We start from the raw sequence: 22,808 nt of genomic DNA, 5'->3' as shown, positions 1-22,808 counted from the left end.
TTATTGTTGTTTCTATGGTGAAATCAGTTGTTTATAAGTTGTTCAAAGCACCCGAAATGGTATTTAAAGTTGAAACAAAGATGGAAAAAATATGATGAAATTTTGGAAATACTCCAAGTATGGACTGGGTATTTTGAACCAAGTTTTTGAACACTTTTAAAACACTTTTATTGTTGTTTCTATGGTGAAATCAGTTGTTTATGAGTTGTTTAAAGCACCCAAAATGGTATTTAAAGTTGAAACATAGAATTGAAAATGAGGAAAATTTCGGAAATGCTTGGGCTTTTATGTTTCTTCTCGCGCACTTTCAAACAGGGACTGCGCGTATCTGAAGTTAGTTGTTGTATACATCAGTTGCGAACGCAATTTCGTGTTTTGACCATATGAATTCTAAATTTGGCGATATCATGATTTATCTGCATCAGAAAGATGCTCAAGTTTCGTTTAAAAAATTTGTACATTGAAATGACCACATAAGGTCAAAGGTCAAAATCGCGAAAAATGAATTCAAATAACCTCAATTTTTTTCTCAGCTCTTTATGATGATTATCCATGTGCGCATAACAAATATCAAGTTCTTCAGTGATCTCATACATGAGCTATTGTGGAAACGGCAATTTGACTTTGCATGAGTTATCTTCGTTTTAAGGCCATATATCGACTATAATCAGTGATATAATAATGTCTCTGCACGATAGTGATCAAAAATAGTAGTTAATTTGAAAATGACCTTCAAATGACCTCTAAAGGTCAAAGGTCAAAATCCCGAAAAATGACCTCCGATGACCTTGGTTTTCACTTCAGTTCTTTCAAATGATCTATTATGGCCCACTATGAAGTTTGATGATATTTAGTCTAGCGGTTGTCGAGATTTTTTGAGGACAAAAAAGTTGAAAGTGGATTTGAGTTTACGGTAGTGCGAGTTAAAATCTTCGCTTCGCTTTGCTACGCTCCGATAATTAACAATTAATTCAATTAAATGACTGGAATTTTCAGAACACAATGAAAAAGGTTGAAACTTTGAACTGAATTTGAATTCAGAATTAAACACAATAAAATCAAGAATTAAATTGAAATCAGAAGAAGATTGAAATTGATTCAAATCAATGTAAAGCAGGTTGACCAAGTTGTCACACAAAGACAATGGAGGCAAAGATGGAAGTGAAAAAGTTACTTTTTCTTTCGCCCTTTGTAACAGTAATGGTGAATTACTGATTGTGGCGCGATTAAAAGCTAAGTGCGGTTTTGCGCTAATTTTAAAACTTTCATCTTTTAAGTACTTGAAGTTAACTAAGTTAACTGAATGGATTTTTCTCGCTCTCGTTGTTGGTCTATCTTGGTCAATATTGTTATCTGAAATAACAACATTTTTCATTATTTCTCTATTTGCAGTTTGATAAACTTTTCGCTTCTTTTTCTTAGTTTTAAATTGATTAACTTGATCGAAATCAAGTATCCATTCATCTGCAGCAATAGTTTCGGCTTCTGATTCACTTGAAGTTGCACTTGAATTATCATTTTGATTAACATTTAAACTTATATCTGCACAATCAAAGTTATCATTATCAGCATTAACTTGATTTTCTGGAGGATTCAAGTCCTCATAACTCGAATCTTGTTGAACAATTGATTGATTAGTTGAAGATGTAGCTTCATTATCTTCGATAGCGTTTTCATCATTTGAAGAGGCTTCATTAGCAGCATTAATAATTTCATTTCTTAACTCAGTTAAGTGCTCAGGTATGTTACCTACGAAAGGCTTAGTTAATTCCAAATTTGCAGTAAACCTTTCCTTGTTTGAAGGATTAAGAAGTAAAGCAGAACCATATCTAACCCCAAGAACAATGTATGGGCCAAAAAACTTGTTTACCAACTTTTTTGTGGTTCCAACTGAATGTGCACTATTCTTTATGAAACATAAATCTCCAACTTTAAAAGGGTTTCTTTTGGTTGTAGATTTCAATCTACTTTGGTAATATAATTGTTGCTTTAAAAGCCTTTCTCTTGCTAACTTTCTGCAATGTTCAATTGAGGGTTCGTTATGCACACTTAACTCTAATTGTAGGTCAACTGGTTTCTTGCGATGTCTACCAAAGACCAAAAAATAAGGAGAGAAACGATGAACTTTGTGGACTGATGCATTTATAGCCATAACTGCATCTTCTAATGATTGTTTTAAATCAATATTAACTTTGTCAATAATACTTGTCCTTAATCTCTCAGCAATTGTTCGATTGACACGTTCAACAGTTCCTTGCGATTGCGGATGGTAACTGTTTGAAACTTCATGAACAATTCCAATTGATTTCAAATGTTGTTCAACATCTCCGGATAAAAAATTTCGACCTCTGTCGGTTTGTATAATGGATGGGAATCCAAACAAACTAAAATACTCGTCAAGAAATTTTATCACATTATCAGAGTTTTGATTTGCAAATAACTTTGCATGAACGAATCTAGTTAGCGTATCAATTAATACCAAAATAACTTTCTTAGGACCATTTTTAAAGGTGATAGGACCTTGAGCGTCCATCTCTAAACGATCCAAAACAGAACACGGAATAGGTTTCAATGCTGGTTCAGCATAAGTGCAATTATTAGCTTTACTTAAATAACAAATAACACAATTTGAGCACAAATCTTTAACTTTTTCACACAAGAAATTCATCCAAAATCTTCTCGATAGTTGCAAGTAAGTCTTTTCAACACCGAAGTGTCCACCAAGAGGAGAACTGTGTTCATCCTCGAACAACTTTTCCATTACTTTTTCGTTGATCACTACACGATTAACATCATGTCCAACCGTTGGTTTATGGAAAAGTAAATTGTTCAGAAACACAAATTGTTCATGCAACGTTGATTCAGGATTAGTTGTTAACTCTTCAATGATTTTGTTGATCTTTTCATCACTTTTTTGTTCATTCACTAGATCAACTTTCCAATTGTCATTAGTTTGATAATGATAGATGTTGTTAAAACTTCTTTGTATAGTTGCTTCACACGTTTTAACATTATGAATTTCAGATTCATTTAATTGTTCAGTAACTTTATCATTATCCAATGACTTCAAATCAATCAAAAATAAATTTTCCGTGTGATCAGCTTCGGGATCCAATAACTTTCTATGTTCCCACTCGTTTTGATAACGACTTAAACAATCTGGACCATGAGTTTCACCTTTAGTGTAAACTACTTTAAACTTATAACTCGATAAAATAATTGTCCATCTCTCCATCCTTTGATTCTTAAACTTCAATTTCGGTAATTGACAAAGGGCATGATGATCCGTTTCAACTAGGAATTCATCACCGTCAAGGTAGTGTCTAAACTTCTTGATCGCAATTAAAACAGCTAAGCATTCTTTTTCTGATACTGAATAACTTTCTTGATGTTTAGCTAATTTCTGAGAGAAGAAATATAATGGTTTCCAGTGTTTAACCTTTTCAATCGGCAAGTCTCTTGAGGATTCCAATCCTTCTGGTAGAGCTTGATTAGCATCTTCTTGTAATAGCATACCACCAACAGCAATATCACTTGCATCAACTGATAACTTTTTCCTTAATTCGGGATTGAAATGAACAAGTAAAGTTGTTTCAATCAAAGATGCTTTTAAGTTATCAAGGGCTTCATGGTCTTGTTTTAACATTTTGAACTTTCTTGATTGTAATTGTCGCACAGAGTTTGGATAAGGTAATCTTTTCAATGCAGTAACTTTGTTAGGATCTGGACGAATTCCTTCTCCATTAACTAAGTGTCCAAGTAAGAGTAATTCAGTTACTCCGAATTTGCATTTGTCAGTTTTGATCTTGAGATTCCAATCTCTTAACCTTTCGAAAACTAATTGAGTATTAACCAATAACTCATTCCAAGATTTACCAATAACAGGAATATCATCAAAGTAGCCATAACATTCAGTATAGTTAAGACCATCCAAGACTGTGTTCATCAATCTTTGAAATTCAAAAGGAGCGCAAGCAAGACCCATCGGAAGTCTTTTATATTGATATTTCCCATCAGGAGTCATAAAAACAGTTTTTCCTCTTTCACTTGGAGGAATTTCAATCTGGAAATATCCTTGATATAAATCAAACATATTGAAATAACTTGCTCCACGGATTGCTTCCAAGCAATCATCAACTCGAGGCATTGGGTGAAAAATAACTTTCGTTGAACGATTCACTGCTTTTAAATCGTTTAGTAATCGAAAAGATCCATCAGGTTTACCAATTAATAACGCCGGCGAACCTCCTTCAGCTTTGCTAGGTTCGATAATATCATTCCTTAACAGTTCGGAAATGATCTTCTGATACTCTTTTCTTTTCTCAATCGTACAAGGATACGGTCGTTGATAAGGTACAACATTGTCACCAATATCAATCTTGATTGGCCATTTTTCCCATGGCACCAAACCCAAATCTGCCTTATTCTGACTGAATACTTCTGTGTAATTCATCAGTACATCAAGCAATTCCAATCGTCGGTCTGAACTCAGTTCAGGATTCATACGATTGATTAAACGTTCAGCTAAACTTAATTCAGGTTGTTCCATTTTCAAGTAAACTGGTATAATGTTATCAAACTCTCGATACATTATTAACTCCTTAATATAAGCTTTAGTTTCAACTTCTTCTTGTTGAACTTCTTGTGGAACTTCTTCTTGTTTAGCTGCTTCTTGGTTAACTACTGGAGGACTCAGTTCCTCATCTGCTTCAACCCATGGTGGAAATGGTAAATCCAAAGAATCCAAAAAGTTTTGCTTTTGTTGAACTGAACTAACTGATGGTACTTCTGGTCTATCAACCAATCTGAGAGACTCTTCAGGAGTACAAAATCTAAATAATAGTTCAGCATTCTGCCATTCACTTTCAGGACTTTCTTTAACATTTACTTGATAACTTCCTCCATGATTAAGCATTCCAACATAGAATACATCAGCAAAGCGATTCCCTAATACCATAACTGGTTCTAAGTTTCTCATAACTTGAAACTTGATAACTTTCGATGTTTTCATTTTTGGATGTTTGATAATAGCGTAAGCGGCACCTTCACTGGTTGATAGGTATCTGCAATTATACCTCGTACTGTAACATTTGAACGCAAAATAAACGCCTGTAATTGCCTTGACAAAGTGTAGTCAATACATGACGTACAGGCACCAGTATCCAACAATACATCTCCAATTTTAATAAACTTTTTATCAGGATAATGAAAAGTTAATCTTACTGTAGGGAAGTTTGTGATTGATTCATCAATTCGAGTAATCAACTCAACTTTAACTTCTTCAACTTTCCGAGCTGATTCGTTAACCATATACATAATATCATCAGCGACAGGCGCTCTTGCTAATTGCTCATTAGCGTAAACCTTTTTGCTTTGTTTCAAGCCTTCATCAATGAAGTTATTACTCTCTTTAGCAACCGGAGCACTTTGACTTGTACTCGCACCTTGACCAAACGTAGGCGCATTTGCCATCATCAAATTAGCTGGAGTAAATTTCTCATTGGATTTCGACTGATTTGTTGAATCAGATTTTGAACGACGTGGTTGTCTGCAAACATTAGACGTATGTCCATTACGACCACAATTGTAGCACCTTAAAGGCTGCTTCACTGCATAGGGATTCAGATTCCTTTTTTCATCCTTCTTTTCATGATCTTTATCATCTCGTTAGAAGGGTACACTTTTAACTGCTTTAGACTCTTTAGTCTTTTCATCTCGCTTTCGTAATTCAATATTATATTCATTTACCATAGCAGCAGTCAAATCATCAATGTTACTAACTGATCTGGTTCTAATCAATGTATCTTTAAGTTCAGCAGGAACTCTGATTAAGATATCTTGAATGAATTCGGTAGGTGAAGGCTCTCCTTTTACTTTTAACACCATTTGCTCCAACTTTCTTATGAACTCAATTGGAGGCATATCAAAAGACCATTTGAAATTGTGAAATTCCGAAGTCGCCTGAGAAATGCACGCAGGGTTCCTTAAAGCTAGTTCCAGAGCTTGAATGTAACTAGTACTTGAGTGAGATTCTTCATCTAATTTCTTAGCGATTGGTAGAAACTCGTATGCCATTGCCTTCTGCAATACATATAATTTGTCAGCATCATGACATCGTTCCAAACTAAGTTGACGTTTAATAGTCTGAAGCCAACCCCAGGCATCCATGCCTTCAGTAAAATTGGGTGATTTCGGTAGCTTCGGCTTAACACGATCACTCGATACAGCGCCAACACTTAATCTTGGATTATCGTTACCAGTACGCCTTGAATCATCAGCATAACTTTGACTTAAATCAGCATTAGGAGGATTCCGATCCTCAATTCTAACTCGATGTTCATCATTAGATCTAAGATTTCTTTGTACATTGGAAGTAGTTGGTTGTTGAAAAACTTCATCACCATCATTACCTTCCGATTCTCTCATTAGTTCATTGAAATTGAAATTTGGTTTCACAGTAACAGGGTTTAATTCAGTTCGACTCCACTTCGAAATCATATTAACCATTAACCTCTTTGCTGGTGAACTAACTTTTAACTTTTCGATCATTGCTTCAGTATTTAATACCATTGTAGGGAGATCAGGACCGACCTTGACTTTTATCTCTCCAATATCAGACTCAGTAATGTTTTTCTCACGAAGTTCAGTAAGCCATGAAGGCATATCTTCGATAACATCACCAACAGGAGTTGAATCCATTAATTCTTGAGTTGCATTCGGTACACCATTTAATAACAGGATAGTTTGAACTGCATCAAAGAACTTTTTCTTTATAATTTGTTCATTAGTGATGAACTTTATTCCCCACTTTTTCAAAAACACCTTAATTGTCTCAATGTCCATGACTTTCAGAGTCATTGTTACAGTTTCACCAACACCATCATTTTCATCTTCAGTTATCATAAAACAGTAATCGTAATTAACCGGAAACGTGGGCGATCCTGCCGTGGTCGCCATTTGAAAGGAAGAGTTATTCATTTGTTGAAATTAAATTAAAGTTGAATTCAGATTCAAACAATTAACACCAAAACAGAAGATTATTCAACTCTCAAATCCTGAAATTCAGGTTCTTTTAGGATCACCTCGAACTATTAATTACAACTCGTTTTAAGTTTAAGTTTACTTTTAGGATTCCAATCCTAACAACAGATTTACCAAAATCTTAACCACAATCTGACCAAAGTAAGAAGACTTGAGAAGTGTGTCCAACACAAAGATTAACAGCACTAAAGCTTAGCTTACTTAAGCTGACCAACAAGACCAAAATTATAAGTATTTGAATACTTTACCACACAGCTAGAAATAGCTAATTAAGGTCAAACAAGACTGGCACAAACAATGAACTATCGCGTTTTAAAGCAAACTAATAGTTGAAACACATTGAGTAATAAGTATTTGAATACTTTAACTTAGAACTATGAAATTTTAGGAAACTTTATTAAATCAAGAACAGGACAGGATTAAACCGACTTGGTATTCCAATACCAGGAGTAATCAGAACTTGATTAATAAGTAATTTAAATAGTAATTAAATCATAAGAACTGAGGATAATGAACATAAATCAAAAGGGCAAAATTGTCTCAATATATACTACTGTTAACGGAAGGAAATGAAAGGTTTTGAAACCTTAAGAAAAAAGGAAGACAATTGAAGAAAGGAAAGAAAGGAAACTGTGTCTCCATTGACAATTTTACAAACAAAAGAAAGAAAGGGATTAATGAAAAATTACAAAATGAAAAGTAAGGATCTTTAAGTATTTGAATACTTTATCTAGATCCAAAGCAAAATGAAATAATTTATCTTGGGTAACTCTACCCTTCAACATCAAGACCCTACAGTTTCCCTCACAATGAACACTTTCATTTGCTATGCCGTACTCTTTGCTTTGTTCATTTAACACCGCAAGAAACTACTGTACCCTGGCACGAGAAACTTTAGAAGAGCATCTTGTTCCTTTTAATCTTGGCTTTAATCACCTCGATAGAGCTACAGCATTATCACATGTAACAACTGTATCTAAGACTCTTTTCAACGTAGAAGATGAGGATACAGATAAAATGATATGTGTATCTGATGGTACATACATTTATCACCAGAAAAGTTTGCATCATTCTCACCAGAGAGAATCATACTCACCGCATAAATACAGGAACTTATTCAAACCGATGATGATAGTAGCTCCGGATGGATATATTCTTGATGTAAAAGGCCCTTACGCTGCTAAAAGTAATGATGCTTCGATTTTCGAGGATATAATTCGTGCAGAAGATTTCTCTCAATTTTTTTCAAGAGGCGACATCTTCATACTAGATCGTGGTTTCAGATCATGTTTACAGACTTTGCAAAATAAAGGGTATCGATATCGAACTCCAGAGTTCAACGCTCCCAATCAGCAACTATCTTGTCAAGTAGCCAATCGCTCCAGGATGGTAACTAAAGTTCGTTGGATAGTTGAAGATGTTAATGGGAAAATAAAATCAAAGTTCAGAAGGATGAAGACCAAAAGAATAGGGAAAATTGCCTATGATTAAAATTTTTTTGAATAATATTTTCTAATGTATTTTCATACGCTGATTCCATAAATCAAATTCATTATCTTTCATCATTTATCATTTTCGATCAGACTTGTACTTTTTTAGATATCAAAGAAAAATAACTGAAATATTGTAGAAACGATAGAGTTCAAGTAGAAGTTTGTTCCGACCTAAAATCTCGCCTCCAGGAGAAAATAGGTCAAACGAGCATTTGCTCGTGGTGCAGATTTGAAGGCCATTTTCTCGAAAACTATTAATCGCAGAAAAAAATGAGTTTACGATTCGGCCTTTTCACGTAAAAATACATTTGAATTATTATTCTCATAAAATTCAGAATTTTAGGCGAAAATGGTCTTCGTCCTTTTGACAAAGTCTGGCCTAATTCAACTTTGGATTACGCATATCCCGATTTCAGGATAACCTGTGCAATCCATAATAAGTTCGGTAAGCGTTTTCAAACTGGCCAGAAATCACTAGAATGCCAACGAAATGCTGTTGCGGTTGCGTAAACCAAACCTACTCATTGATCTAGTTGAAGGTTTCGAGAGATGAAACAGTAGATTATGGGTAACAATTGACGCTGAAACACTTCCTGATTTTCCAAGATATAGTGAAAAAGATCTTTTCATGCTTACACTTGGGCCATATCAAATAAAGATGGTAGAAGGGTATTATCTTGAACATGCTTCTGCTGATGGCCGATTCCGGATTCAAGTTCGGAGAGATCCCACTCAACTAGCAGAAAAAGCTGATCAATTTGATATGGATGACCCTGTACTTATAAGGGCAAGAATACAATCTCGGCACAGTAATGCAACAAAATACATTGTTTTGCTGTGTTATGACAAGACAAATCCACGAAAACTTTTGCACTACTGTCAGTGCAAAAGTGGCGCAAGAACAGTAGGATGCTGTGCTCATACAGCTACCTTAGTTTGGTATTTAGGATGGGCACGAAAACAGAAAAGCTTCCATCTTCCGTCTTTGCCTATGGATATTCTGGAGACCCATAACTGGACTGACATGACTGGATATTTACTTACTTTTTACACATTATTTGTCATAGTCAATCCTAGATCACCATATTCACCATTTTCACTATTTTTAATCCATAAAAAAGCTTTATAATACATTTTTTAAAGCAAGTAACCGTTTATCCCATCAATAAAAACTGTTTTTTCTAAATAACCTTGAATGACCTTGAGTTTTTAGTATAATTTTAGATATGTTTGAAAAAGAATTAAGGTAAAAGATCATGTTGATAAGTTGTCTAGATCAATAGATATTAGCTTAGGAAGTTGCGAGACCACTCTCTCAAAACAGCGAAACTATCGATGAAATCGAAAAATCGTTCATTTGATGATGTAGGCCGATATGAGTTATGTCTAAAAAAGGAGTTTGAACTGGTTCTCTATACCTAGGGCCGAAGCGGGAGGTTTGTCCGTTTAGAATAGCGATCTGTATTGAAGTAACAAGAGATGCCTGAACATAACTGATGTTGTTTTTGAATAGGCCATTCAATTTTAGTTAACGTCAAGAGTTTTGGTTTAAAAAAAATCGATAGAAGCTGAGAAAATAGCCTCCAAAGTTTCAACTTTGACCTCGATTTTCTCGAAAACTATCAGTCAGAGAATTTTTTTATTAGCACGTATGGACTCAGTTTTCATGCCCCTACAAAAGTACAAACTCCAATTGCAATTTAATGACGTTGGCCAGTTTTGATGACCCGGATGCCCTTGCCTACCGATGATTAAGTGCTTAACTGTAATCTTTATGCAGCTTTAGCTGCTTTCCCTCAAGAGCTACACATGCCCTACAACGTACTGCATCAGAGGCGCAGGCTCTGCCGCTTTCAAATCGTCCAACGTTCGCGGACCTCTCGCAAAAACTTTGTCTTTCAGACGCCCGAGAGGTAAAAGTCACAGACAGTCAAGTCAGGAGATCTTGCAGGCCATTCCCAAGTGCCTCGTCTTCCGATCCACTCAGGAAAAGTCTCATCCAAGACTTCCCTGGCAGTGACTGACCAATAAGGAGTTGCTCCATCTTGTTGTCAGAGGAAATAATCCTGCCAATCATCTCTTACCTCTGAGAGCTTAGGAAAAACAAAAATTTCAAGCATTCTACGGTAGGACTCACCAGTCACATTACTTGTATAGAAGTAAGGCCCGATCCTTGCCCCAGCCCAGACCCGCACCAAACCATTATCTTATCAGCGCCAAGATTATACGCCTCGAAAGTCCTATTCGAATTTGATGAGTCCCAATAGACACAGTTGTGCCTATTTACAGTCTGTGCTAGAGTGAAAATGGCCTCATCAGTCCCAATAATCCTTCCGAGGAGATCGTTCTGTTCTTCAAGTCTCGGGTAAACCGTATCACAACACTCAACACGTCTATTGAAATCATCTTCATTCAGTTTATGCATTAGTTTGATGTGATACGGCTTTAGCTTGAGATCCTGTCTCAAAATTCTCCAAAACCATGCTAGGGGACATTCCTGCTAAGTTGGCAATTTTTGCAGAGGAAAGAGACCAGCCTTCTTGAGAAGCTTGGTGCGCTATATCGCGAACTTTCTCAATAGCTTGCTCAGTCCTCGCCACGCTTTCGCTCTTCCTCTGATATCAAACTGATCCGTACTCTCGATAATCTTTATAAAGATTACGGAATGTTGTTGGAGCAATGTTTAAGAAATTCTTATTCCAGGCGAGCTTAGCTGCTCCAAGAGCACCAACATAAAATTTAAAAAATATAAAAATGCAATATAAAATTTTAATAAGTCAATTTTTTCTCGTTTGGAAAACTTATGTAAATGTCTCATTGGGATCGTCAATAATATTTCAATGACAATGTCATATTGGGATGTTGAATGTGATTGCAATGTGTATGTTGTATGGGATCGTCAATGTTGTTTCAATGTAAATCTTGTATTGGGATCGTAAATTCTATTTCAATGTAAATGTTGTATTGGCATCGTGAATGCTATTTCAATGTAAATGTCGCATTTGGATCGTCTATGCTATTTCAATGATAATGTTGTATTGGGATCGTCAATGTTTATTTCAATGAGATTGTCTCATTGCGATCGTAAATTTTATTTCAATGTAAATGTTGTATTGGGATGTTCAATGCTAGTTCAATGTAAATGTCTCATGTATGTCTTCAATTTTATTTCAATGTAAATGTCTCATTGGGATCGTCAATGTTTATTGCAATGTAAATGTTGTATCGGGATCGTCAATAATATTTCAATGTAAATGTCATATTGGGATCGTCAATGCTATTTCAGTGTGTATGTTCAATTGGGATAGTCGATGTTATTTCAATGTAAATGTCTCATAGGGATCATCAATGTTATTTCAATGTTAATGTCTCATTAGGATCGTCAATGCTATTTATATGTTGATGTTTTATTGGGATTTTCAATGTTATTTCAATGTGTATGTTGTATTGAGATCGTCAACGTTATTTCAATGTAAATGTCTCATTGGGATCTTCAATGTTATTACAATGTAGCCGTTGTATTAGGATCGTCAATATTATTGCATGTAAATGTTGTATTGGGATCGTCAATAATATTTCAATGTAAATTCATATTGGGATCGTCAATGCCATTTATATGTAAATGTTGTATTGAGATCGTCGTTGTTATTTCAATGGTAATGTTGTATCGGGATCATCAATGTTATTACAATGTAAATGTTGTATTGGGATGCTCAACGTTATTTCAATGTAAATGTTGTATTGGGATCGTGAATGCTATTTCAATGTAAATGTCGCATTTGGATCGTCTATGCTATTTCAATGATAATGTTGTATTGGGATCGTCAATGTTTATTTCAATGAGATTGTCTCATTGGGATCGGCAATTTTATTTCAATGTAAATGTTGTATTGGGATGTTCAATGTTATTCCAATATAAATGTTTCATTGGGGTCGTCAATGCTATTTCAATGGAAATGTCGTATTAGGATCAGAATGTTATGTCAATGTAAATGTTGTATTGGGATCGTCAATGTTATTTCAATGACAATTTCATATCGGATGTTGAATGTTATTTCAATGTGTATGTTGTATGGGATCGTAAATTCTATTTCAATGTACAGGGTGACAATTCATAACCGAGAGACTTTTTTTCGAGATAACTGCCGAACGGTACATGCAGTGGCCCTCATATTTTTTTCTGGGCATTAGGGCCTCAAAGGTAAATGTTTGGGCTACTTTGCAGAAATTCGAAAATTTTGAAATTTCTATGGGATTTTACATAGCAAACATCATTTTTTAGAAAAATTGGAATTTCGACCACAAAAGGCGATTTTTTTGCATAAAGTCATCAGACAGCTACAAGTTGTTCTTTAAACACATTATTCAAATGATACATTCGATATTCAGAAAAATCGCCTTTGGAGCTCACAATTCATCATCAGAAACGATAGAGTTCAAGTAGAAGTTTGTTCCGACCTAAAATCTCGCCTCCAGGAGAAAATAGGTCAAACGAGCATTTGCTCGTGGTGCAGATTTGAAGGCCATTTTCTCGAAAACTATTAATCGCAGAAAAAAATGAGTTTACGATTCGGCCTTTTCACGTAAAAATACATTTGAATTATTATTCTCATAAAATTCAGAATTTTAGGCGAAAATGGTCTTCGTCCTTTTGACAAAGTCTGGCCTAATTCAACTTTGGATTACGCATATCCCGATTTCAGGATAACCTGTGCAATCCATAATAAGTTCGGTAAGCGTTTTCAAACTGGCCAGAAATCACTAGAATGCCAACGAAATGCTGTTGCGGTTGCGTAAACCAAACCTACTCATTGATCTAGTTGAAGGTTTCGAGAGATGAAACAGTAGATTATGGGTAACAATTGACGCTGAAACACTTCCTGATTTTCCAAGATATAGTGAAAAAGATCTTTTCATGCTTACACTTGGGCCATATCAAATAAAGATGGTAGAAGGGTATTATCTTGAACATGCTTCTGCTGATGGCCGATTCCGGATTCAAGTTCGGAGAGATCCCACTCAACTAGCAGAAAAAGCTGATCAATTTGATATGGATGACCCTGTACTTATAAGGGCAAGAATACAATCTCGGCACAGTAATGCAACAAAATACATTGTTTTGCTGTGTTATGACAAGACAAATCCACGAAAACTTTTGCACTACTGTCAGTGCAAAAGTGGCGCAAGAACAGTAGGATGCTGTGCTCATACAGCTACCTTAGTTTGGTATTTAGGATGGGCACGAAAACAGAAAAGCTTCCATCTTCCGTCTTTGCCTATGGATATTCTGGAGACCCATAACTGGACTGACATGACTGGATATTTACTTACTTTTTACACATTATTTGTCATAGTCAATCCTAGATCACCATATTCACCATTTTCACTATTTTTAATCCATAAAAAAGCTTTATAATACATTTTTTAAAGCAAGTAACCGTTTATCCCATCAATAAAAACTGTTTTTTCTAAATAACCTTGAATGACCTTGAGTTTTTAGTATAATTTTAGATATGTTTGAAAAAGAATTAAGGTAAAAGATCATGTTGATAAGTTGTCTAGATCAATAGATATTAGCTTAGGAAGTTGCGAGACCACTCTCTCAAAACAGCGAAACTATCGATGAAATCGAAAAATCGTTCATTTGATGATGTAGGCCGATATGAGTTATGTCTAAAAAAGGAGTTTGAACTGGTTCTCTATACCTAGGGCCGAAGCGGGAGGTTTGTCCGTTTAGAATAGCGATCTGTATTGAAGTAACAAGAGATGCCTGAACATAACTGATGTTGTTTTTGAATAGGCCATTCAATTTTAGTTAACGTCAAGAGTTTTGGTTTAAAAAAAATCGATAGAAGCTGAGAAAATAGCCTCCAAAGTTTCAACTTTGACCTCGATTTTCTCGAAAACTATCAGTCAGAGAATTTTTTTATTAGCACGTATGGACTCAGTTTTCATGCCCCTACAAAAGTACAAACTCCAATTGCAATTTAATGACGTTGGCCAGTTTTGATGACCCGGATGCCCTTGCCTACCGATGATTAAGTGCTTAACTGTAATCTTTATGCAGCTTTAGCTGCTTTCCCTCAAGAGCTACACATGCCCTACAACGTACTGCATCAGAGGCGCAGGCTCTGCCGCTTTCAAATCGTCCAACGTTCGCGGACCTCTCGCAAAAACTTTGTCTTTCAGACGCCCGAGAGGTAAAAGTCACAGACAGTCAAGTCAGGAGATCTTGCAGGCCATTCCCAAGTGCCTCGTCTTCCGATCCACTCAGGAAAAGTCTCATCCAAGACTTCCCTGGCAGTGACTGACCAATAAGGAGTTGCTCCATCTTGTTGTCAGAGGAAATAATCCTGCCAATCATCTCTTACCTCTGAGAGCTTAGGAAAAACAAAAATTTCAAGCATTCTACGGTAGGACTCACCAGTCACATTACTTGTATAGAAGTAAGGCCCGATCCTTGCCCCAGCCCAGACCCGCACCAAACCATTATCTTATCAGCGCCAAGATTATACGCCTCGAAAGTCCTATTCGAATTTGATGAGTCCCAATAGACACAGTTGTGCCTATTTACAGTCTGTGCTAGAGTGAAAATGGCCTCATCAGTCCCAATAATCCTTCCGAGGAGATCGTTCTGTTCTTCAAGTCTCGGGTAAACCGTATCACAACACTCAACACGTCTATTGAAATCATCTTCATTCAGTTTATGCATTAGTTTGATGTGATACGGCTTTAGCTTGAGATCCTGTCTCAAAATTCTCCAAAACCATGCTAGGGGACATTCCTGCTAAGTTGGCAATTTTTGCAGAGGAAAGAGACCAGCCTTCTTGAGAAGCTTGGTGCGCTATATCGCGAACTTTCTCAATAGCTTGCTCAGTCCTCGCCACGCTTTCGCTCTTCCTCTGATATCAAACTGATCCGTACTCTCGATAATCTTTATAAAGATTACGGAATGTTGTTGGAGCAATGTTTAAGAAATTCTTATTCCAGGCGAGCTTAGCTGCTCCAAGAGCACCAACATAAAATTTAAAAAATATAAAAATGCAATATAAAATTTTAATAAGTCAATTTTTTCTCGTTTGGAAAACTTATGTAAATGTCTCATTGGGATCGTCAATAATATTTCAATGACAATGTCATATTGGGATGTTGAATGTGATTGCAATGTGTATGTTGTATGGGATCGTCAATGTTGTTTCAATGTAAATCTTGTATTGGGATCGTAAATTCTATTTCAATGTAAATGTTGTATTGGCATCGTGAATGCTATTTCAATGTAAATGTCGCATTTGGATCGTCTATGCTATTTCAATGATAATGTTGTATTGGGATCGTCAATGTTTATTTCAATGAGATTGTCTCATTGCGATCGTAAATTTTATTTCAATGTAAATGTTGTATTGGGATGTTCAATGCTAGTTCAATGTAAATGTCTCATGTATGTCTTCAATTTTATTTCAATGTAAATGTCTCATTGGGATCGTCAATGTTTATTGCAATGTAAATGTTGTATCGGGATCGTCAATAATATTTCAATGTAAATGTCATATTGGGATCGTCAATGCTATTTCAGTGTGTATGTTCAATTGGGATAGTCGATGTTATTTCAATGTAAATGTCTCATAGGGATCATCAATGTTATTTCAATGTTAATGTCTCATTAGGATCGTCAATGCTATTTATATGTTGATGTTTTATTGGGATTTTCAATGTTATTTCAATGTGTATGTTGTATTGAGATCGTCAACGTTATTTCAATGTAAATGTCTCATTGGGATCTTCAATGTTATTACAATGTAGCCGTTGTATTAGGATCGTCAATATTATTGCATGTAAATGTTGTATTGGGATCGTCAATAATATTTCAATGTAAATTCATATTGGGATCGTCAATGCCATTTATATGTAAATGTTGTATTGAGATCGTCGTTGTTATTTCAATGGTAATGTTGTATCGGGATCATCAATGTTATTACAATGTAAATGTTGTATTGGGATGCTCAACGTTATTTCAATGTAAATGTTGTATTGGGATCGTGAATGCTATTTCAATGTAAATGTCGCATTTGGATCGTCTATGCTATTTCAATGATAATGTTGTATTGGGATCGTCAATGTTTATTTCAATGAGATTGTCTCATTGGGATCGGCAATTTTATTTCAATGTAAATGTTGTATTGGGATGTTCAATGTTATTCCAATATAAATGTTTCATTGGGGTCGTCAATGCTATTTCAATGGAAATGTCGTATTAGGATCAGAATGTTATGTCAATGTAAATGTTGTATTGGGATCGTCAATGTTATTTCAATGACAATTTCATATCGGATGTTGAATGTTATTTCAATGTGTATGTTGTATGGGATCGTAAATTCTATTTCAATGTACAGGGTGACAATTCATAACCGAGAGACTTTTTTTCGAGATAACTGCCGAACGGTACATGCAGTGGCCCTCATATTTTTTTCTGGGCATTAGGGCCTCAAAGGTAAATGTTTGGGCTACTTTGCAGAAATTCGAAAATTTTGAAATTTCTATGGGATTTTACATAGCAAACATCATTTTTTAGAAAAATTGGAATTTCGACCACAAAAGGCGATTTTTTTGCATAAAGTCATCAGACAGCTACAAGTTGTTCTTTAAACACATTATTCAAATGATACATTCGATATTCAGAAAAATCGCCTTTGGAGCTCACAATTCCAATTTTTCTAATAAATTCTATTTTTCTATGTAAAATTCCATAGAAATCTCAAAATTTTCGAATTTCTGCAAAGTAGCCCAAACATTTACCTTTGAGGCCCTAATGCCCAGAAAAAAATATGAGGGCTACTGCATGTGCCGTTCGGCAGTTATCTCGAAAAAAAGTCTCTCGGTTATGAATTGTCACCCTGTACATTGAAATAAACATCGACGATCCCAATGAGACATTCACATTGAAATAAAATTGAAGATTTACATGAGACATTTACATTGAACACGCATTGAACATCCCAATACAACATTTACATTGAAATAAAATTGCCGATCCCAATGAGACATTTACATTGAACACGCATTGAACATCCCAATACAACAATCTCATTGAAATAAACATTGACGATCCCAATACAACATTATCATTGAAATAGCATAGACGATCCAAATGCGACATTTAAATTGAAATAGCATTCACGATGCCAATACAACATTTACAGGGTGACAATTCATAACCGAGAGACTTTTTTTCGAGATAACTGCCGAACGGCACATGCAGTAGCCCTCATATTTTTTTCTGGGCATTAGGGCCTCAAAGGTAAATGTTTGGGCTACTTTGCAGAAATTCGAAAATTTTGAGATTTCTATGGAATTTTACATAGAAAAATAGAATTTATTAGAAAAATTGGAATTGTGAGCTCCAAAGGCGATTTTTCTGAATATCGAATGTATCATTTGAATAATGTGTTTAAAGAACAACTTGTAGCTGTCTGATGACTTTATGCAAAAAAATCGCCTTTTGTGGTCGAAATTCCAATTTTTCTAAAAAATGATGTTTGCTATGTAAAATCCCATAGAAATTTCAAAATTTTCGAATTTCTGCAAAGTAGCCCAAACATTTACCTTTGAGGCCCTAATGCCCAGAAAAAAATATGAGGGCCACTGCATGTACCGTTCGGCAGTTATCTCGAAAAAAAGTCTCTCGGTTATGAATTGTCACCCTGTAAATGTCTCAGTGGGATCGTCATTAATATTTCAATGTGAATGTCTCATTGGGAGCGTCAATGTAATTGCAATGTAAATGTTGTATTGAGATCGTCAATGTTATTTCAATGTAAATGTCATATTGGGATCGTCAATGCCATTTATATGTAAATGTTGTATTGAGATCGTCAATGTTATTTCAATGTAAATGTCATATTGGGATCGTCAATGCCATTTATATGTAAATCGTGTATTGGGATCGTCAATTTTATTACAATGGAAATGTCGTATTGGGATCGTCAATTTTATTACAATGGAAATGTCGTATTGGGATCGTCAATGTTATTTCAATGTAAATGTTTCATTGGGATCGTCAATATTATTGAAATGTAGCCGTTGTATTGGGATCGTCAATAATATTTCAATGACAATGTCATATCGGATGTTGAATGTTATTGCAATGTGTATGTTGTATGGAATCGTGAATTCTATTTCAATGTAAATGTTGTATTGGGATGCTCAAGCGTTAGCTCAATGTAAATGTTGTATTGGGATCGTGAATGCTATTTCAATGTAAATGTCGCATTTGGATCGTCTATGCTATTTCAATGATAATGTTGTATTGGGATCGTCAATGTTTATTTCAATGAGATTGTTTCATTGGGATCGTCAATGCAATTTCAATGTAAATGTCTCATTGGGATCGGCAATTTTATTTCAATGTAAATGTTGTATTGGGATGTTCAATGTTATTCCAATATAAATGTTTCATTGGGGTCGTCAATGCTATTTCAATGTGTATGTTTTATTGGGATAGTCGCTGTTATTTCAATGGAAATGTCGTATTAGGATCAGAATGTTATGTCAATGTAAATGTTGTATTGGGATCGTCAATGTTATTTCAATGACAATGTCATATCGGATGTTGAATGTTATTTCAATGTGTATGTTGTATGGGATCGTAAATTCTATTTCAATGTAAATGTTGTATTGGCATCGTGAATGCTATTTCAATTTAAATGTCGCATTTGGATCGTCTATGCTATTTCAATGATAATGTTGTATTGGGATCGTCAATGTTTATTTCAATGAGATTGTTGTATTGGGATGTTCAATGCGTGTTCAATGTAAATGTCTCATTGGGATCGGCAATTTTATTTCAATGTAAATGTTGTATTGGGATGTTCAATGCGTGTTCAATGTAAATGTCTCATTGGGATCGGCAATTTTATTCCAATGTAAATGTTGTATTGGGATGTTCAATGCGTGTTCAATGTAAATGTCTCATTGGGATCGGCAATTTTATTCCAATGTAAATGTTGTATTGGGATGTTCAATGCGTGTTCAATGTAAATGTCTCATGTAAATCTTCAATTTTATTTCAATGTAAATGTCTCATTGGGATCGTCGATGTTTATTTCAATGTAAATGTCTCAGTGGGATCGTCATTAATATTTCAATGTAAATGTCTCATTGGGAGCGTCAATGTAATTGCAATGTAAATGTTGTATTGAGATCGTCAATGTTATTTCAATGTAAATGTCATATTGGGATCGTCAATGCCATTTATATGTAAATGTTGTATTGAGATCGTCAATGTTATTTCAATGTAAATGTCATATTGGGATCGTCAATGCCATTTATATGTAAATCGTGTATTGGGATCGTCAATTTTATTACAATGGAAATGTCGTATTGGGATCGTCAATGTTATTTCAATGTAAATGTTTCATTGGGATCGTCAATATTATTGAAATGTAGCCGTTGTATTGGGATCGTCAATAATATTTCAATGACAATGTCATATCGGATGTTGAATGTTATTGCAATGTGTATGTTGTATGGAATCGTGAATTCTATTTCAATGTAAATGTTGTATTGAGATGCTCAAGCGTTAGCTCAATGTAAATGTTGTATTGGGATCGTGAATGCTATTTCAATGTAAATGTCGCATTTGGATCGTCTATGCTATTTCAATGATAATGTTGTATTGGGATCGTCAATGTTTATTTCAATGAGATTGTCTCATTGGGATCGTCAATGCAATTTCAATGTAAATGTCTCATTGGGATCGGCAATTTTATTTCAATGTAAATGTTGTATTGGGGTGTTCAATGTTATTCCAATATAAATGTTTAATTGACTTCATCAATGCTATTTCAATGTGTATGTTCTATTGGGATAGTCGCTGTTATTTCAATGGAAATGTCGTATTAGGATCAGAATGTTATGTCAATGTAAATGTTGTATTGGGATCGTCAATGTTATTTCAATGACAATGTCATATCGGATGTTGAATGTTATTTCAATGTGTATGTTGTATGGGATCGTAAATTCTATTTCAATGTAAATGTTGTATTGGGATGCTCAAGCGTTAGCTCAATGTAAATGTTGTATTGGGATCGTGAATGCTATTTCAATGTAAATGTCGCATTTGGATCGTCTATGCTATTTCAATGATAATGTTGTATTGGGATCGTCAATGTTTATTCAATGAGATTGTTTCATTGGGATCGTCAATGCAATTTCAATGTAAATGTCTCATTGGGATCGGCAATTTTATTTCAATGTAAATGTTGTATTGGGATGTTCAATGTTATTCCAATATAAATGTTTCATTGGGGTCGTCAATGCTATTTCAATGTGTATGTTTTATTGGGATAGTCGCTGTTATTTCAATGGAAATGTCGTATTAGGATCAGAATGTTATGTCAATGTAAATGTTGTATTGGGATCGTCAATGTTATTTCAATGACAATGTCATATCGGATGTTGAATGTTATTTCAATCTGTATGTTGTATGGGATCGTAAATTCTATTTCAATGTAAATGTCGCATTTGGATCGTCTATGCTATTTCAATGATAATGTTGTATTGGGATCGTCAATGTTTATTTCAATGAGATTGTTGTATTGGGATGTTCAATGCGTGTTCAATGTAAATGTCTCATTGGGATCGGCAATTTTATTTCAATGTAAATGTTGTATTGGGATGTTCAATGCGTGTTCAATGTAAATGTCTCATTGGGATCGGCAATTTTATTCCAATGTAAATGTTGTATTGGGATCGTCAATGCAATTTAAATGTAAATGTCTCATTGGGATCGGCAATTTTATTTCAATGTAAATGTCTCATTAGGATCGTCGATGTTTATTTCAATGTAAATGTCTCAGTGGGATCGTCATTAATATTTCAATGTAAATGTCTCATTGGGAGCGTCAATGTAATTGCAATGTAAATGTTGTATTGAGATCGTCAATGTTATTTCAATGTAAATGTCATATTGGGATCGACAATGCCATTTATATGTAAATGTTGTATTGAGATCGTCAATGTTATTTCAATGATAATGTTGTATTGGGATCGTCAATGTTTATTTCAATGAGATTGTTGTATTGGGATGTTCAATGCGTGTTCAATGTAAATGTCTCATTGGGATCGGCAATTTTATTTCAATGTAAATGTTGTATTGGGATGTTCAATGCGTGTTCAATGTAAATGTCTCATTGGGATCGGCAATTTTATTCCAATGTAAATGTTGTATTGGGATCGTCAATGCAATTTAAATGTAAATGTCTCATTGGGATCGGCAATTTTATTTCAATGTAAATGTCTCATTGGGATCGTCGATGTTTATTTCAATGTAAATGTCTCAGTGGGATCGTCATTAATATTTCAATGTAAATGTCTCATTGGGAGCGTCAATGTAATTGCAATGTAAATGTTGTATTGAGATCGTCAATGTTATTTCAATGTAAATGTCATATTGGGATCGTCAATGCCATTTATATGTAAATGTTGTATTGAGATCGTCAATGTTATTTCAATGTAAATGTTGTATTGGGATCGTCAATGTTTATTTCAATGAGATTGTCTCATTGGGATCGTCAATGCAATTTCAATGTAAATGTCTCATTGGGATCGGCAATTTTATTTCAATGTAAATGTTGTATTGGGGTGTTCAATGTTATTCCAATATAAATGTTTAATTGACTTCATCAATGCTATTTCAATGTGTATGTTCTATTGGGATAGTCGCTGTTATTTCAATGGAAATGTCGTATTAGGATCAGAATGTTATGTCAATGTAAATGTTGTATTGGGATCGTCAATGTTATTTCAATGACAATGTCATATCGGATGTTGAATGTTATTTCAATGTGTATGTTGTATGGGATCGTAAATTCTATTTCAATGTAAATGTTGTATTGGGATGCTCAAGCGTTAGCTCAATGTAAATGTTGTATTGGGATCGTGAATGCTATTTCAATGTAAATGTCGCATTTGGATCGTCAATGTAATTGCAATGTAAATGTCATATCGGATGTTGAATGTTATTTCAATGTGTATGTTGTATGGGATCGTAAATTCTATTTCAATGTAAATGTTGTATTGGCATCGTGAATGCTATTTCAATTTAAATGTCGCATTTGGATCGTCTATGCTATTTCAATGATAATGTTGTATTGGGATCGTCAATGTTTATTTCAATGAGATTGTTGTATTGGGATGTTCAATGCGTGTTCAATGTAAATGTCTCATTGGGATCGGCAATTTTATTTCAATGTAAATGTTGTATTGGGATGTTCAATG

General features: G+C 34.8%; 1 protein-coding gene across 1 annotated transcript; it reads left to right on the top strand.

Annotated features, from left to right (window-relative positions):
• The first annotated feature begins 7,869 nt into the window (after positions 1-7,869).
• Positions 7,870-9,703, top strand: LOC149093108 (uncharacterized). Its single transcript, XM_089268722.1, has 4 exons — positions 7,870-8,520; positions 8,625-8,628; positions 8,878-8,992; positions 9,670-9,703. The coding sequence occupies exons 1-4, from the start codon at positions 7,870-7,872 to the stop codon at positions 9,701-9,703; spliced, it is 804 nt and encodes a 267-aa protein (XP_089124848.1).
• The last annotated feature ends 13,105 nt before the right edge of the window (positions 9,704-22,808 follow it).

This window comes from Tetranychus urticae, chromosome 3, assembly GCF_039701765.1.
Source record: "Tetranychus urticae isolate SD_2017Ah chromosome 3, NJAU_TeUrti_SD_1.0, whole genome shotgun sequence".
Taxonomy (NCBI): domain Eukaryota; kingdom Metazoa; phylum Arthropoda; class Arachnida; order Trombidiformes; family Tetranychidae; genus Tetranychus; species Tetranychus urticae.
Note: the sequence above shows the minus strand (reverse complement) of the source record. Positions and strands in the feature narration are given on the sequence as shown.